We start from the raw sequence: 17,691 nt of genomic DNA, 5'->3' as shown, positions 1-17,691 counted from the left end.
AAATACAGCAAACCTGAGCTGCACAGCTGAAAGCCAGAGGAAGCCACAGTTACCCTGCAGAAGGAAGCACTGCAGAGATAACAGCACCCAAAGACAAGCACAGGGTGGGATTTGAGATTGTGAGCACCTCTTTTAAGGCAGGCACCTAAGCTGGGTTAGGTACCACTGGCTGTCTCGGGGGTGGAAGCCTTGCTGGCACAGGGCAACTCCGTTCCCCACCAGCCACAGGGAAAGTCTCAGCAAATGGCATAGGTCCAAAATCCAGCTTCCAGACCTCTGAAATCAGGTGAATGACCCCTTCCCTTCTTCAAATGAAAAAACAGATGTAACAGAAGTGTACAAGGCACAGGTAGCTGGGGGAGAGGGTGAGAGAAACAGGTTAGAATGAAAAGAAAAACCATTAAAACAAATAAAAAGAACTTAAAAAACATGCCCTTTTTTCCTCAAAGGAACACAGTAATTAACTAATAGGGTTTAATCCACACAGATATAATTTTTGGCTCACTGCTCTTTTGGGGCTGTAACCAGTATTTATCTATATTTAATCTTGATGCTTTTCATGGCCTGGAATCTCCTGACTGTGCTGGATAGCAGACACAGAAGGGCTGTTAAAATCCCTTGATTTCAGCCTGTGCTCGCTTCAGTCAGGGAGGCTTTTCAATAAAGCTGCTCTGGGCATTGGCATTACCAAGAAGAGAATGTGGCCAGTTACTCACAGTAACTGCACTAAGCAGTGAAATTACTCTGGATTTATATGTGACAAGAGTTTTAGCCCAATGTACCAATCCAAACTTGCAGTATCCTGGGACTTCACAAAGTCAGACAAGTTCTGAAGTCAGTCTGACCCAAATGTCAGTGCAGAAATCTGTTTTTAAAGCAGTTTTCAAAGAAATAAATCACATACTCTCCCTCTTTCTCAGGAAAAAAAAAAAAAAAAAAATCTTATAAAACCAGATCTACTTTTATTTTGAAAAACTGTTCAAGTCAGTTAAAAACAAGCAAACAAAAACCAAACCAAAACAAAGACATGACACGTTTAAATACCAGTGCAGGCAAAACTCCTGCCAAGGATGGTTTCTCTAGGCAAATAAACCAAGAAATGTATCACTTTCTAAGTCCGGAAAAGAACTTTAGAAACTCCAGGCCAAAAGCAGCCTTTGGGCAATATTCAAGGCTGTCAAGACACATAAAGCAGCATTAAAATAATCCTCCAGCATTAAGTAAATACTAAATGCAGGTACCATAGGCATTTCTGGGGGACAAAGGCATGGCTGGCACTGACTTCAGTGGGCTAGGAAAAGGCTTTTCCACGATTAAGGACTGCCATCACTCCAAGGGCTCTCTTTATGACCAGAAAAAAAAACCCAAACTACAATGGAGAGAAGTAAAGTAGGACATAAAATTTTATTCTGAAATGATCTCTGGCCACAACAATAAAATGTAACAAATATTCACTAGAACAGTCTTAACTCCTGTCATCAGCTGTACAATACATACAGTATCATAAAACTGGCCACTAGGATTAAAACCCCACTACAACATCTTTAATGTTAAGTGGCAACAGCAGCATCTCACAGAAAAGTATACATACATATATACACAGTCCACATTCAATCGTTTTTCACATGTTTTCAGTACACACAGTTGCAGCATATTACAGTCACGTGTCTAAGTCGTTGCCCAATAAAACCCCAAGCTACTGCTTAGACGTCGTTGTAGAGCAGTCGAACTGAGTAATTACAATTTGTAGCAGAGATGTACAAGCCCCTCGAAACAATAATTCACAAATGTTTTTGTTTTATTTAAATGCTACCGTAGCGTTAAACTGGGCAATATTCTAATCTTTACCGACTGGAAAAAGATAAAGTGTTCTTTTTGTACGTATCACAAATATCGATGGAAAAAAATACTAAAAAATGGAGAGCATTAAATAATGCACACCCTTTCCAAAAGATTCTAATATTGCCCAATGCTACTTGTGTCTAAAGTGTTTCCAACGTTCCCATGAAGTCATTTATAACTTCAAACCACCCACCAAGTTAAAAGTGGCTTAAGTGCCTTGCACCCAAATTGTAAAAATCCCTGGCCACCTTTATAAGAGCCAGGCACATATAAAAGGAATGCACTTTGGTTCATACCAAATGCCCTGGGATTAAATCACACTATAAAACTAAAGAGTCTGAGGTAAATTTTTACAAATACAGTTGATTTCTGTCTAGTGTTACCGTAACAAAAATTTATTTAAAAAAAAAAAATCAATTTGATGTTAAAGTACAACCAATGAGGAAGGGCCGTCTTTAACCCCTTAGCGAGACGTCCTACAAGAACAGTGTCCTTTCCACCCCAGCAGTGTGATTGCCTTATTGTTTCTGTTAAGGCCTCGATAATCTACAGGATGTTTTAAAACAGGTTCGGCGTTTAAAAATAGGTTTCATCCCTACGCTCCAGTATTCAAAGGGTTAAAGAGGCCAAGATGCATGCCCTACAACATGGCATTGGTAACAAAAGGCACATTGTTAACACCAAGGGCACAATCCATCCTCTATTGTTAATCTACACATCTTGCATCACTCTGTTGTTCCAATACACTTCAGTGGTAATGAACACTCCAGTGGTGCAAGAAACTGAGCCAAGTGAGACTGCAACCAAAGACAAGACAACACTGTGCTATTACTAAATCTGAAAATAGCTCAGACATCTCCAGACAATGGTAACATGTGAGACTAAGCACTGTTTCCAAGCCAACTTCTATCAGCCTAATTATCAGAGCCCTTATAATAAAATCACACCAAAGCAAGAGGCAACGTCTTCTCCCCCCCGCCCCCCTCCTTTTTTACATGTATAAATAAGCTACAATAAAAAGCAGCCACATCACTTAGAAACCTTGATGTAGCTGCTTCTTTAGTATAGAGGAAGTTCCACTATATCTGGGTTAAAAAAATAGCTCTGCACACTATATTTTGGCCTTAAAGTTTCCGGTAGCATTTATGAAGAAGGTTGGTCATAAATGCGTTATTGGCATTACGAACTGGTTACATGTAAAAGAAAATTTAGTGGTTTTAGCCCATTAATGACCCATGAACCTTATGAACGTTTTCATCTTCAATTGTCATGAAAGGCAGGAACACGTATCAAGGTTATCTTCAAAATATACTAAGGGGGAGGCGATTCTTTTTCCACCCCTCACGTAAGTAACCCCATTTCTTAACTTTTGCGGGAAGAGCTAAGGTAGAAAGGAGTGGTAAAGCCAAGTAGTTGGTGGAGGAAGTAAAGAATCCCAGTTACTGTAAAAAAATACACAGTACTGTATTCCCACAGTCATGGGAGTCAGCTAATTTTATAGGAAAATTAATATATCTCTTTTCCAGACTTAGAATTTACTGACCATAACTTACTGGATATTCATATTCCAAAAGCCACTTCTCTTAGCTGTATTACTATATTTCATTTTTAACATGATTTCACACATGTTTACATATTGCACTTACACACATTGTATAAAGTTGTGAACATTTAACACTAAATAATTTACTTTGACTAGAGGCAGGAAATGATCTTTTTTTTTATATATATAAAAAAAGTAATAAAGATGGTTGATTGATGCTCTAATTTTTACAGTTATCAATCAACAAATACCATCCTCTACTCAGAAATTATTTTTGGAGCTTCTTTAGGTGTTGACTTTTTGGCAAGAAGTTGAGTGATATGTTTCCTGAGAATTCTGTCGTTTCATACTTCTATCCCTCCCCCAGTCTTACATTAAATTAAAAGACAAACCAAAACAAACAAACAAACAAAATTAGGCTGTAAGTGGTAAATCTTAATGAACATGAAGAACAACTTAACCGGAAACTTTCTTGGCCTCTCAGGGGACCATGCTTTAAGTGTTTTTCATAATTTGTACACGTAACTTAGTAAGATCTGTGCATATAAAGGTTGCCTATAGTAAAGTTATTGAGGTTTTATGCAATCCATTCTAGTCTCTCTCATCCTAACATCCATAAACCCTTCTAGATTATATTCTACGTTGTTTAAAATTCCCTTTTCATATGCTGTTTTATACATCTAATGTAGACCACAGTCATTGCATGTGATGAGATACCAGTCTTAGATTTCAAACTGTTCCTGTTGAAAACATGCTACAATGTGTAAATATTTCTCACGTAGGTCTAGATATTATTCCTCAGTAAAGACCATCTTTCTTCCATGAATATAACTAAAAGTAAAAAAAAAGAAAAACCAAACATCAGCACACACACACATGAACAAATCTATACATATCTCTAACTGCTCCTTCGAAATCATTTTCAGCTACAAGCGCCAAAGATTGAGCCAAATTCCAGTCATTTACCTTTTCTTTGATATTTCTCCTGTGTTAGTAAATATCTAAGGTGGTGCCTGCCAAGTGAAATGCTTTCCAAAGCAGATCTTTGCATCTACACCTACGCTGTCTAAAGAAATGTACCTGTCTACAGAAAACCATACAGTAACATAGTGTTTGCCCCTACGTACAGATTTGATCTGAAGTGTAAATGTACCAGAGAGGTCACAATCACTCAGATAGACATTGTCAGAAGAAATAAAAACAACCTATGAAATTCATGTAGCATTAACAGTCTGGAAGTTACAGTATAAAACTGACAAAACAAGCACTTCTGCCTATGTAATTCAGGGAAGCCAAGCTGCACATGAGGAGAGAAAATAGAAAAAACAACAACCAAAAAAAAAACCCAAAACAAAACAAAACAAACAAACAAAAAAAAAAACAGAGAGAAACCCAGTGTGAATCCTCAGTGTTATATACCTGAAATGAAGTCCAGAATGTTTTGCTTTACCTGACTTCAGGTTTAGGAAGCAACTCATCGGTCACTTTCAGATTTAGAGGAATAGACATACTTTCAGCTTCATTCTTTCAGGCCTGTTCCTCTCACTCTAGCACATGGCATGTACAGTAGAAAGTCTATTTTAGCCCTAGAAGTTTTCTTTTTTTTTTTTTTGCATTACATATGAACGATCATTTTAATCAAAAACATTACTGTCTAATAGAGAAACCATTCCACAGGCGGTGACTGTATCATTACTAGGTGATACCACTACTTTTTCTGGGCTACCATACAGCAAATGACAATATTACATGCTATGGCTCCATTTCAGATAACAAGTTTGCAGGTGCTTAACTGTATTTCTTTGAGAATTCTCCCTGGAGTCCAGTCAGGCATGGGTGTTAGTGTTTGCAGGATCAAGACCCATACCCGTAAACTCCAGAAGAGCCTTACGAATTTACCCCAGGTGAAACTTAATATGAACCATGGAAGAGAAAGGTTAATACCTTTGACACCACGCTGCAATGCATGACAATCATGTTGTAACCAGTGGCCTGCCACTGATGTTTATTACTGTGTCACACTAGTTACAGTAAGGCTAATTGTACTGTAGAAGACAAACATTTTAAAAAATAAGTATAAAAACTTAAAGCATTGTCCCCGTGTTTTTATAAAAACAAAATCAACATTTCTTACATTTAAAATGAGTGCTGAAAGATACAAATGAATAAAGTTACTGAGCAAATAAAAATGTATTATCTGAGCTACTTTTTCATACAAATAAGGCTCAGCCACATTGTATCTCTTGTATTAACAGCATTGGGTTTTTCAAACTCAGCTAACGAGTTTTGGCAACACTGTTCTTTGCTGAATATTCCCATTGGCATCTGTCATCTGTGCCAAATTAGTCCTCAGTTTTGAAGCTGAGCTTGAAGTCGGAGGTAACTTGGAAATCGATGTTATAGCACCAGTGCTCTCTGTAATTCTCTTTGCCGAGGCTTTCTCCCCAGTTGGAGGCTTTGGCAACCGTCTCCTTAGCCAGGGATGCCGCAAAGCCTGGCTGGGTGTCATACGGATAGCGGGATCCCATTCTAAACACTGTTTTAAAAAGTCAAGGAAGAGGGGATCATCACATCCCTTTAATGCATTACCCCATTCTCTGCTCTCTGGCGGGCCGCGTAGTTTTCCCCTCCGAGAGCGTCCACCGTTAAGTATTACAGAACCATCAGACAAGGTTGTGATGGTGCAGTAGCGGGGATAACCCTTCGAGCTCACAAAGTTTTTGGCTCGCTTGGATGAATCCAGGAGTTTTGGGGAAGGCATGCCCAATAGCTCGATCATACAAGCCAGCTGGTCTCCTTCATCTTCTCCAGGCAAAAGTGGGTAACCGGTGAGAAGTTCTGCTAGAATACACCCCAAGCTCCACATGTCTATGGGCATCCCATAACGAGCACCAAGGATGACTTCAGGCGCACGGTAAAAACGCGACTGAATGTAAGTGTAGACACGCTGGTGCTCGTAACAACTTGAGCCAAAATCGATCACTTTAATACCACTTCTACCCTGTTGCTTTAACAGAATGTTCTCAGGCTTAAGGTCACAGTGAATGATTCTATTTTTGTGCAAAGCATCCAAGCACTGTAAAATTGAGTGGGCAAACTTGCGGACCAAAGGCAGGCTAAAGCCCTGAAACTTGTTTTTCTTTATTAATTCGTACAGGTTCATGCTCAGCAATTCAAATGTCATGCAGATATGGCTGCGGAATGTGAAGTTTTCCAACATGTGAATAACATTCATGTTGTTATCCTTATCTTGTTTCCGGAGGTGCTCCAGAATCCTAATTTCTTCCGCAGCTTGGCGGTGGAAACGCTTTTCATTTCTCACCATTTTTAGTGCCACATGCTGATGCATCTTGTGATCGTAGGCCTTCACCACCTGCCCAAAGCTTCCTTTCCCTATAACTTTCAGGACTTCGTATCTGTACGCAATATGATCGTGGGGCACTTGCACGTAAGACCCCTGGTCATCATCGTACCCGCCGTTGTTTGGACCACCAATCACACCTTGCCGCTTCTTTGCATTTGGACCCAAAAAGTATATTTCAGGGTAGCAAAAAATCTCGTGATGCTCAAAAGCTGTTAATTTTTGCATGTATTGCTTCATTGCCTGCTCTGGTGTCATAACGGAGGCTTTCACCTTCCCTGTTCCATCCGTAGATTTTAAAGAGCTGGAGCTCCCTTGTCGTCTGTGAGCACTCTCTGACTGTCTGTCCTGAACCACTGGCAATCCAGATTTGCCCAGCGTTGTAAGTCCATTCGGCTGCGTTGTCAGAACCGTCCTCTTGTTACTGTTATCTTCAAACAGCTGTTGAACCTGGATTTGTCCATGGCTACCAACATGGAGGTGCTCATTCATCGTGTGCTTACTGCCTCCAACCTAAAATTGGAAATAAATACATACCCAGTTAACAAGAAAGGCATAAATTCTTCTACACTTCACCATTCATTCTGAACTCAAAACCTCAAAACAAAGTATTTTCTTAAAATTCAGCTGTCTACAGCTAATGTAAACAATACAACACACATACTACAACACTACTAGATGCTACTACACCCTCCAGATCCTACTTTCTCAAATTCCACCTTGGTGATTCTCTGAAATGTTTGTAACAAGGCAGTCAATGGTGTGCTACAACATTAAGCGAACAATTCCTCCAAGGAACCCTCAAGGCAACAGTCCTGTTACACCAGGAAGTATGCTTGAGGGATATTAAATCAGATTTCAGAGTAGCAGTTTTATTTCTGCTGAAGGTCAATATATAATGCCTGCTAGAGCTTACATAGCTAGGGCTCTCCCAGTCATCTGTTCTCAGAAATCAAAATTCTAACTTGTTCTAAAACTAGCTGGATATCAAAAGCACCAGACACAATTTTAAACAGTGAGGAATGTGCTGGGACCTGCACAAAGAGGAGAAGAACCTGGACATTTCTCAAGTTTGAGAGAAGCCATTCCCTGCTTGCGATTGAGACAGTCCCTATTCAGCAAAGCACTCAAATCAACGTATAAGCATAAGTACATCCCTCAGCACTTTGCCACGCCAGCCTTACAATGACTTTTAACCAAGATGAGATCTGGGGCCTGATACAGACTTGAATGGGAAGAAGATCTTTGCCTTGAAGAACATACATGCAACTTTATTTTATAGGGATGGAGAAAGTATTTAGTTGATTCTACAGATTACATTTGTTCTTTACAGTTTTCACAAGGGAGAAGAAGCACTCAGCATTTTCAAGCAAAGAAATACTGGAGAATGAAAACAGCAAGTAACCTGTTACTTTTAAGGAGAAACAGGAAATTTACAAGCATATACTTGCCACAAAAATAGCTGTCCTTAAAATTCCTCATTTGCTCTAAAGTAGAGGATAATTAGTCTGTCTTTTCTGCCTGGTCTTAGACAGACGTGGGAAGAATTCCCCTGCTGTCTCTCCAGCTGATTCACCAGCCTTAATATTTATGCCAAATTACCATCCCAAAGTTCACAGATACTGTCAGACAGATGATCAAGTCAGGGTTGAGAGCGCTTTTAATCTGAACCTTATTTTTTCTATGCAGCTAAGGAAAACACGTTCCCTGTTCACTTCAGGTCGCTGAAATGAAATCAGAAAACGACGGTTGTGTGCAGTGATACGAGGCACTGAAATCTGTCCTGCAACTGCAGAGGTGCTTCCTAATGAAAAAGCCAGGACAAGCAATGCAGATTCTAGCACCATTTTTGCTTCTGTTAAGGTATCAGTCAGATACGGTAGTAACTTGGTTTTGTCATTTCATTAAATTGCTCCCAAGGAGTATCCAACTTGCAAAGGTTTCGCCTTTGGATAATATTTTGAAATCTGCAGCTCATAAGCTCACACAATGCAAGAACAAGAGCTCTCAGGGACTGTTTCTGCTGAGTTCACTGTTCTCCTGTTTCCATTTTGACTCACGCTGAATGACTGGTCCGTTTTATTTCATCACTGCAGTCGGACTGCGTAGGTTTATTTGCAGAGCAATTTCAGCTCGTGCAATCAGATTTGATTGATCTCATACAAAGTGCCACCACACAATGGCAATTCAGAGCAAAGGCACCTGCAACATTCAAGCACAAGGAAGATATATAGGATATTGACATTAATTGTCTTCCTGGTTTGATGTCTCAAAAGCACCAGGGAATTGCCTACAGGGATTCCTGCAGGCCAAGTTTGAAGCACACTCCTGCAACAGTCTCGTTAAGGTTGTCCTGATCCTGTATATGCAGCAGTGACTGAACCTAAGAGAATTTGGCCCCAAGAGCTGCTAGGAGGTGCACCTCAGAAGAACTGGATCTGTAAGATGTGTTTGGAGGTTCAGTGCATGCTGCATGGCAAAATTCCCTATGAGAGAAACGCACAACAAAGCAGCAGAGTAACTGTACAGACCACAAACACTTCAGCCAAGAAACTCCAGGTACAAACGCTTCTTCTGCAGGGCTGCTTGACCAGCAAGGCAGCACATACCTAGGTAAACTGGGAGCAGATTATACTAATGTATGGCCAATGAGAAAGAAAAAGCACAGGGAGAAAAACATCTCTCAGAATTTCTTAACACAAGTGCTCATTGACACAGTTCACATTTTGAATTAATTTTCTTTTTATTTCCACTTGAGTCGCCTGTTTTCACAGTTAGCTATTTTCTTCCCTTCCCAAGCACTGCACGTTTCAATAGATGTGCTGCGTAATTCTTCAAACTTCAGTTGTTTGCTTTGTACCAGGGCTTTGAAAAAAAAAAACAACAAAACACAAACATTTGTCCACTTTCAAAAGTCCGCTGGGACTAAGGAGTTCTTCTTCCTAAAAAGCACGTTTGTAAACACATCTCTAAAGTGTAAACCATGCAGCTCTGCTTCCTGTACCTTGAGGCAGCCTCTTTGTTTCCCTTGCTGCTCATAGGGTTGTTGTTTTTTTGCAAGCAGCAGAATGAAATCAGCAGCATTATCCCAGCTTCACCCCAAATCTACAGTGACCGGTTCTGCCAGTTGCAGTCAGCTGCTGCTGGGGAATGCAAATGCAGATGCAGACGGTAGCACTGGTTTTCTTTGTGGAAGAAAAGCCACTAAATCAGCACAGGCTCTGCTCCAAAGCTTGTGGGGGAGATGACAGCTCCCTTTTCTTTCAAAAACCCCAGCGGGAGTTTCAGAGGTATCGGACACATCGCAGCAGAAGAACCACCACCTTTTCTTCTCTTTCCTATCAGGATGAGCTGAGGGCTGGATTCTCACCAGCCCTTTGCTCTGCCTATCTGCTTCTGCCTACCAGCTGCCTGAGATTTGCTGTCAAGCTGGGGCTTGCACTGCTCACACGCTCCGCAGGCTTCACCGGTGACGCTCCAAGTTCCCCAAACCACAGCTAATGGGCTTGGGAAGCTACAAAGGGCTACAGCCCTCTCCGTCCTGCAGCAAACTGCTCACGGCTCGCAGGATCTCCATCAGCCTTTCATCTGAAACCACGAGCCCGAGAGGTTTATAATGCGTCTCCCTTCTGCATCTGGGCCCATAAATTCCAGAACCAACAACCTATGTACACAGCCAACAGCCTGCACCCACTTACACACCTTCCTTACTACAATATTTGATTGCCTGTGCTCAGACCCATACACGCCTTCTAAGATTTGCATGTTTTTAGAGCACGCAGCTTCAAAAACGTCTTGATGTGCACACTTCTACATAAACATATTGAAATACCAGGTAAGCTTGAACTCAAAGAGCTAATATTGAATGTTCTAGCAACATCAACTGTAAAACAGCAAATATTACAAGGTTTTTTCCTCTCACTGCAGTGTTTCGTAACTTCAAAATCACTGCTATGATTCTGCTTTAACTTGGGTTTGCTCAGTTTATGGAAATAGATGGCTAAGCTGAAAACAATTCATGCAATCTCTGAAACAAAGACACCGAGAAAAACGCAAGCAAAAATTATTTCGTTCTTTTTCTTTCTCCTCCCTCTCCGCCCCTCCCGAAATGGATTTAAAGACAGAAGCGGACTACAGAACTACGCCTAGATGACAGAGGTGTGACGACACGGTGGTGGCATAAAACTGAGTCCTGCCTGCTAACAAGAAGGTAAACTGACAATTCTCCTGGGGTGCTGCTCAGCCAGCTCAGTGGTCTGTCTCAAAACCTCCTACAAGACTGGAATGGCTGTCTGTAGGATCCAATGCCATCTTACTTAACCAATCTGATAAGTATCAAATACTTATTCTGCGTGGTGTCTTCCAAAACCATTAACACATTATGCAGTTGTACCACATCCCATCTTTTCTGTAAAACAAAACAAAACCAAACAAATTAAAATAAAATAAAACCCATACTCGGTGTGCTATTAACACCCTATAAAAGTATTCAAGACTGACCCGTGCTTCAGTTTATCATTTTATTTTGAGCAAAACCCCAGAAAAAAAGACTTTCCTATCAGTCAGAATCTAGAAGGATTTGTAAAATGAATCCCAATAATAAAGCAATCGTATGATGTCCTGCAGAAATACTGCACGGGAATAAGATGTCTTCATCTGCTGTTACTCTGTACAGATGAAAAACACCATGCCAAAGTAATAATTTATTTAAAGAATAAATGCTGCACTCTAAACCCCTTTCTTTACAGTACTTCCAGGCACGCCAGTTTCAGCCCCAGTGAGCCTACCACGCTCGAGGCATATGGTATCAGGTGTAGCATGCTTCACTGCCTATTTTGTTGACTACAGCCTGAATAAATGTACAAAAGGCCCTTTTTCCTTGATAAATGAATTCAACAGCATTCCTCTGTTCAGAACTAAAAATAGCTGCTAATTAGCACGATAACAATAATGCAGGATTATCATAATGGTTTTATTATGTGTGGGTTTTATACACTGAAAAAGACTAAGCCCTTGTCCTAAAGAGCTTGTGTTCAACAAGAGCTGTAGAAAAAAAAAAAAAAAAAAGAAAAAAAAACAACAAATCATTTGGATTTTTCGTTGCTGTCACACACGGCCAACATAAGCTTATTTTTGAAAAGTTAACATTGACTTTACACTGCAAATATTTTCAGAGACAGAGCTATGCTTCAGGAGCGATACTGATTCATAAATTCCCTTCCACCTGTCTGGGCTATGCTGTCCATATGCAGTGGGCCTGGATACTCAAGGGACACCTCTTGTGTATTACCCACGTTCAAATCAACAAGGACACTCCGTGCACACTACATCCAACCTTCAGGGAAGCTGATGTGCACATGTAGGAGAGATGTGCCCAGATGTTCTGCGCTCCCATGGCACAGCCACCAACTGTCAGAGCCCAAGTTTCAGATGTCCTCCCAAAGAAATTGAGGTAGCTTCACTTTCCCCTAAGCCAAAGTTTCATGCAGAAGAATCACCCAAAGAAACCTAGGCAGAGCAAGGTCGTGACTGTATACTTATTTCCACTCAAAGATGACAGCATTTCTGTGGCAATTTATTACACAAACATATCAGAATAGGAAGATGTTTTCTTTGTTTCTTCTTGCTTTAAAAACAGCTGCACACAACAAAAAAAAATTTGCAGCATGTGACCCACCAGATCTTCAGGTAACAGACTCCAGGGATCTCTGTTCCATCATAAATTATTATTTTTTAATTATATAATTTCAAGATTAAGGCTGAATGATGCAAAAGTATATGGCTACACTCGTCCCTGGTGGCAAAAGAAAACAGGCCTGCTGCAGGGAAATCTTGGAAAGGCCTTGAAGAAAGAGGGCACTGAATGAGGCACTGTAAATGGGTTGTTGTTACAGTCCTAGACAGGAGGAGAAAAAGATTAAGACTGCTTTACTGCGAGAGAAACAGGAAGAGTGCAGAACGCAGGGACATGTGCCAAATAAGAAAGAACAGAGATGGAGGTAGGCAGGAGACAAGAGTCTGGGAGAGAGACTCACAGACGGGTGGGGATTTACACGAGCAAAGCAGCAGGCAAGCAAGATAATCTCTACTGCAGCATGTCAAGTGGATGCAAGCACACCGTAATGAAACAGGACAGAGCAAATAGGAAACGATTCCAATCATCAATGCAAAAACTTAGGGCTTCAGAAGAGAAAACAATGACAAGGAGAGGAAAATGAGGAGGGCAAGGGATTGGGAACGAGTTCACGTTTTCCATCGCAAGCATCCAAAAAGATAAAGTCACGGATCGAGACAGGCAAGAAAATGCCCAGGATGAAGCCCCAGATCTTTGAAAATAAACAAAACCTTTCCCTGGTACAACACACAACAGTCTGCTTAGCAACAAAGGCTGCTGCGACTGCAGAGACTGCAGCCAAAACCTCTGCCCTGTTACATGAAGCCCGTGCATCTCCCCGCTTCCCCCCCCCCCAGGCTGCTGTGCCCTGCCAAACACCAAACGTCACTAGAAAGAGGGAGACAACAGCTCTGCTACAGGCTAGATCACACAACTGCTGCAAGAAAACACGGCAGGTAGCGGACTTCTTGTCTGTCTGAATTCAAAGAAAAACTTTTTGGCTTAAAGAAAAAGCTCTCTTCCATCTCAGTCTCTCCTCACAATCAGTGTATACACGATGCACACGTGCACAGGCAGCCACAGGCAAGTTCAGCCACTTAAGCAAACTATACCTCTGAGAGTCTGAAACACAGAAGAGAAATATCCGTTTCATTTTTAGCTATTAGAGAAGTTAAAATGACACAACAGGGATGAAAACACAGTACACAGACAAATACAAGGAAAGAAAATGATTTAGGAAAACCGAAATGTTCCATTGCAAATAGGTTTGATTGGAGGAAGCAGTGGGACACAAAAGTCACTGTATTTCAGCCGGTGTCAGCTGAGGTCAGCAGGCCTGAAGTTTAGAGAATGCTCGCACAACATCTATAACCATTTTTTTGGTTAAAATCCAGCATTCTGATGTCACATCTGATCCTTACCGCAAAAAGTTATGTTAGCCAACCACAAAATAACAACCTACACAACTCACAGAGGCAGTCTGAGGTATTTCTGTAATAGTACCCAAGGCTAAATAAATACTGTAGAGTAGAAACGTATCGCAAAGGCAAGGCTGGCTCTGCAACAGTCAGAATCCAGAGGGCCTTGAAACACAGCAGTATAACGCTCCATCACCCTTGAGTGCTTCCATTAGGTATTCCATCTGTACGTACGTATATGCACACGCATATATGCTGAATATAAACATATGCATGCATACACAGTGAAATAAGTATAAAAATACTGGAAACAGAAATATAATGCTCAAACACTCCTTGCATGCTTTCATAAAGACATCACCTTTATATACGTACGTACATAAAAATGTGTGCATCTATCTATAGACACTATACATTACGTACACACATACATGTATGTATAAAAATACCAGGGTCCTGCGCTTCCAAAATTAGCCGATAGTCCCAGATACACAGCTGGATCACTGGGCTTTCTCAAATCCTAAATTAAGTCTGGGCTCTGCTACATGTGGGCCCCTGCTATTTGTGGGCCTGTCTCCATGTACAATTTCATGACTGGTGCCCAGGCTGTTGGTACTATGTTTATTTTCTGTTTTTAAAGAAAAACTAAACCACTGTTCCGCTTCTAAAATCGACCAGCACCTAACTGGAATGCAAATATGCAAAACCCTGTCTTCGATAGCAATGAACTATTCAAATAAATATCCTAGCTACATAAATATACACTGATGTTGATCTTAAGTATGCAGCTCCACCTCGAATCTGCAGAATATTCATCATTCCTTTTGAGAACATCCAACGTACACTTGCATTTTTTTTAATTTAAGCCAATTCTTTCTATAAATGGATTTGAGTAAGACGCTTTTACCCCTGAAGCTACACGGAAAGTCACCGAAACACTAATATCTAAATGCATAGTTTCACCTTCCACCAGCCCGTAATCACATTACCATTTAAAGCCCTGCCATATGTTTACGAAGATAGTATGTGAGCATCCACCAAGAACTCATTAATTCTGAGAAAAGTATGCCATCAATGCCTCTCAGGGTCAGCCTGAGATCTTTCCTAATTTAAAAGGAAATGTATGCAATAAAAATTTCAGACATTTAGTGTTAACATGACAGCCTATAGACCCCTCTCTCCACGCCGTCGTGCCTCCAGGACAAGAGATACCCTCTCTCATCCATATATAGTGGCATACTCGGGAAGTTTCATTCCTGCTAGATTAACCAGGAGTGGGAGATAACGTGAGATAGCCCAGAACAGGAAAATAACATCCTTTTCATGCCATCGGTGCTCATTTCTTTAGGTAAACCACCGCAGCCATAAAGCCGGAGCCACCCGAGCGCTGCCCCTGCACCCAGCGGGAGCTGTTTCCAGGCAGGCAGCGCTCGGCCCGCGCTCCCCACACAGACAAGGGGAGCACAAAACACCCTCAGCTCGAAAAATGCGGTTACCAGAACAGCCCCTGTTTGGGAAGGGGGGTGATTTGGGAGTGAAAAACGAGCTGTAAAGCCGGACCCAAGAGGGGCAGAGGGGTGCGCCAGCCTCCCCTCAGCGCACCCGGGGGGTGCCCAGCTCGCACCCAGCCCCTCAGCCGCCCCCCCAACGACCCCCAGCGCCCCGTGCCCCCCGCCCCGAGCCCGTGCTCACCGTGTGCGAGGCGTTGCTGGCCCTGAGCGGCGGCAATGCGAGGGGTGACGGCGGCCCGGTCCCAGCTCCTGCCCGGGCCCCCCCGGCTCCGCTGCCCGGGGAAGACTGCAGCGGGCGGCCGCTGTCCCCTGCCCTGCCTGCGGAGAGCACAGGGGTGAGCGCGGAGGGCCTCGCCTGGACCCCTGCTCCTTTATTTTTATTTATTTAGCCCCCCTCACCTTCCTCCTCCCGTCTTCCCCAGCCGTCCCCGCGTTTATTTCTCGCTCCCCCTCGCTTCTCCCCGCCGCCAACTCACCGCCCCGCGCAACAGCCGCAGCCCGCAGCCCCCCGCCGGCCCCCCGGGCTCCGTTGCCGGGCGGGGGCCGGAGCATTGTTCCGGCACGAACGGCCCCGCGGCCGCCTCCTCCTCCTCCTCTCCTTCCTCCTTCTCCTTTCTCCTCCTCCTCCTCCTCCTCCTCCTCCTCCTCCTCCTCCCCGCGCCCCACACGGCCCGGCCGGGGCGGCCCCCTCCTTACCGGCTGGGTAGGCGGCGGCGGCGGCGGCGCTGCTGGCGGAGGGTTTCTTGGTTAACATGGCCGCTGGAGAGGAGGCAGAGGAACACGCGTGCCAGGGCGCCTCTCCTCCGCTCCCCCTCGGCCTCTCCGCTCGGCTCCTGCCTCTCGGCCCCGATCAGCTACAGCGGCACCCAGACGCGTCCTCCGCCGCATCCCCCTGGCCCCGGGCCCGCCGGGCAGAGCCTCCCAGGGCTCGCCGCCTCCTCCCGCAGCAGCAGCAGCAGCAGCGGCGCTGCCACCGCAGCAGCCCCCGGCCCAAGCTCATCACCGCCCCAGCCCCCGCCCCGGTGGCCGCGGTCCCCTCGCGCGGAGGAGGGGGCAGCAGAAGGGCGGCCGGACGGGGCCCTCCTCCTCCTCCTCCTCCTCCTCCTCCTCCTTCTGGGAGCAGCTCGCTGCGGGGGCAATGCCCGCCCCGCCGGCCGCCTCCCTCCGCTCCGCTCCTCCCTCGGCTCCCTCCGTGCCGCCAGCCGCCCGGCCCCACAACGGCCCCGTGTGGAGCTCACACCCCAAACACTCCCCCCATGGACACCTCATCCCATACAGCCGCTCCTCATCCCATACACCCGCTCCTCCTCCGTCCCGCAGCGCCCGCCCGGCCGGCGATGCCCCCCCCGGGCACAGCCATCTTGGGACACGGCTTCTCCCCGTCAGGGGGGGCACCGAAAAATGGGGGGCACCGGCGGCTGTGGGGGCAAAGGTGGCACCCAGGGTGTGGACACACGGCACCCGGAATGTTTAATGGGGTGGAAACTGGAAAATGGCGGAGGGAGGAGAGGGTTTTGGCGGTGCCCCGAGCCCGCAGGAGGGGAGCGGGGTGTGGGGGTGTGAGGGGACAGCTGCCCCGCTGCCCCGAGCACGGTGCTTTGGGTGCCTGGTTTGTCAGCACGAGCGGCATTCCTGCCAAAAATAGGTGGCCGAGGAGTTGCTGGGCTTGGGACGGCGCTGAAAGGAGCTCTCCTACCTACATAGCACAGCCCTCGTTCAAAAATCCGTGCAGGCCGCGCGTTTGCCTTTTGGAAACAGCTGGTGGCTCTGGAGACAGAGCGCCCTTCATCCCCTTCCACAGAAAAATAAACCTCCCCTTTCCCTGTGCCTAAGCAAAAAAAAAAAAAATAATTAAAAAAAAAAAATCCATCCCTGCAGCCAGAAAGACTTTGCCTCTTCCAGTTCCACAGATACATGATAAACAAAGACATTTCCTGTACTGGTACAGAGAAATAAACACTTTCCCTTAGCCCCTCCTGTCACAGAGAAAACAATCGTACCTTCTCCTGCCCACACCCACCCAATCTTTCCCTTCACTGCTGCAGAAAGCAAGCTTTGTCTTCCTCAACACCCCCCCAGATGGTCACAGACACCCCGAATTTCCCTCCCCTTCACTGCCAGTCATATAAATGCTTTCTGGTGACTCCCAGAATTTTCCTGTCATTTTCACAAGCGGCATACGCACATCAAAAGTATTTGAATAACATTGTCATAATATTTGCATTTTTTGTGAGATACCTTCAACATTTAAGGAACGGTCAAGGAAAATACGCTTTTCTAGTTAGCCTAAGGAGGGGAAGGGGAAGGAAGCTTGTTCACATTCAAGCTTGATACGAAAAGCTGAAATTGATATAAAATAATCTTTTCCTAGGGCTTGCAGGATTTCTTACTTCACTATCTTA

At 44.1% G+C, this 17,691-nt stretch overlaps 1 protein-coding gene across 2 annotated transcripts; it reads right to left on the bottom strand.

Annotated features, from left to right (window-relative positions):
* Window positions 1-4,983: 4,983 nt before the first annotated feature.
* DYRK2 (dual specificity tyrosine phosphorylation regulated kinase 2) lies at window positions 4,984-16,196 on the bottom strand. 2 transcript variants are annotated; one of them, XM_032192790.1, is made up of 3 exons: window positions 15,986-16,196; window positions 15,471-15,607; window positions 4,984-7,259 (listed from the first exon to the last, which is right to left on the bottom strand). In XM_032192790.1, the coding sequence occupies exons 1-3, from the start codon at window positions 16,041-16,043 to the stop codon at window positions 5,658-5,660; spliced, it is 1,797 nt and encodes a 598-aa protein (XP_032048681.1). In that variant the 5' UTR covers window positions 16,044-16,196; the 3' UTR covers window positions 4,984-5,657. The 2 variants fall into 2 exon arrangements, with proteins under 2 accessions (XP_032048681.1, XP_032048689.1); XM_032192798.1 differs by lacking the exon at window positions 15,471-15,607 and having other exon boundaries at window positions 15,986-16,031.
* Between the last annotated feature and the right edge of the window lie 1,495 nt (window positions 16,197-17,691).

This window comes from Aythya fuligula, chromosome 1, assembly GCF_009819795.1.
Source record: "Aythya fuligula isolate bAytFul2 chromosome 1, bAytFul2.pri, whole genome shotgun sequence".
In the NCBI taxonomy this organism is placed as follows: Eukaryota; Metazoa; Chordata; class Aves; order Anseriformes; family Anatidae; genus Aythya; species Aythya fuligula.
Note: the sequence above shows the minus strand (reverse complement) of the source record. Positions and strands in the feature narration are given on the sequence as shown.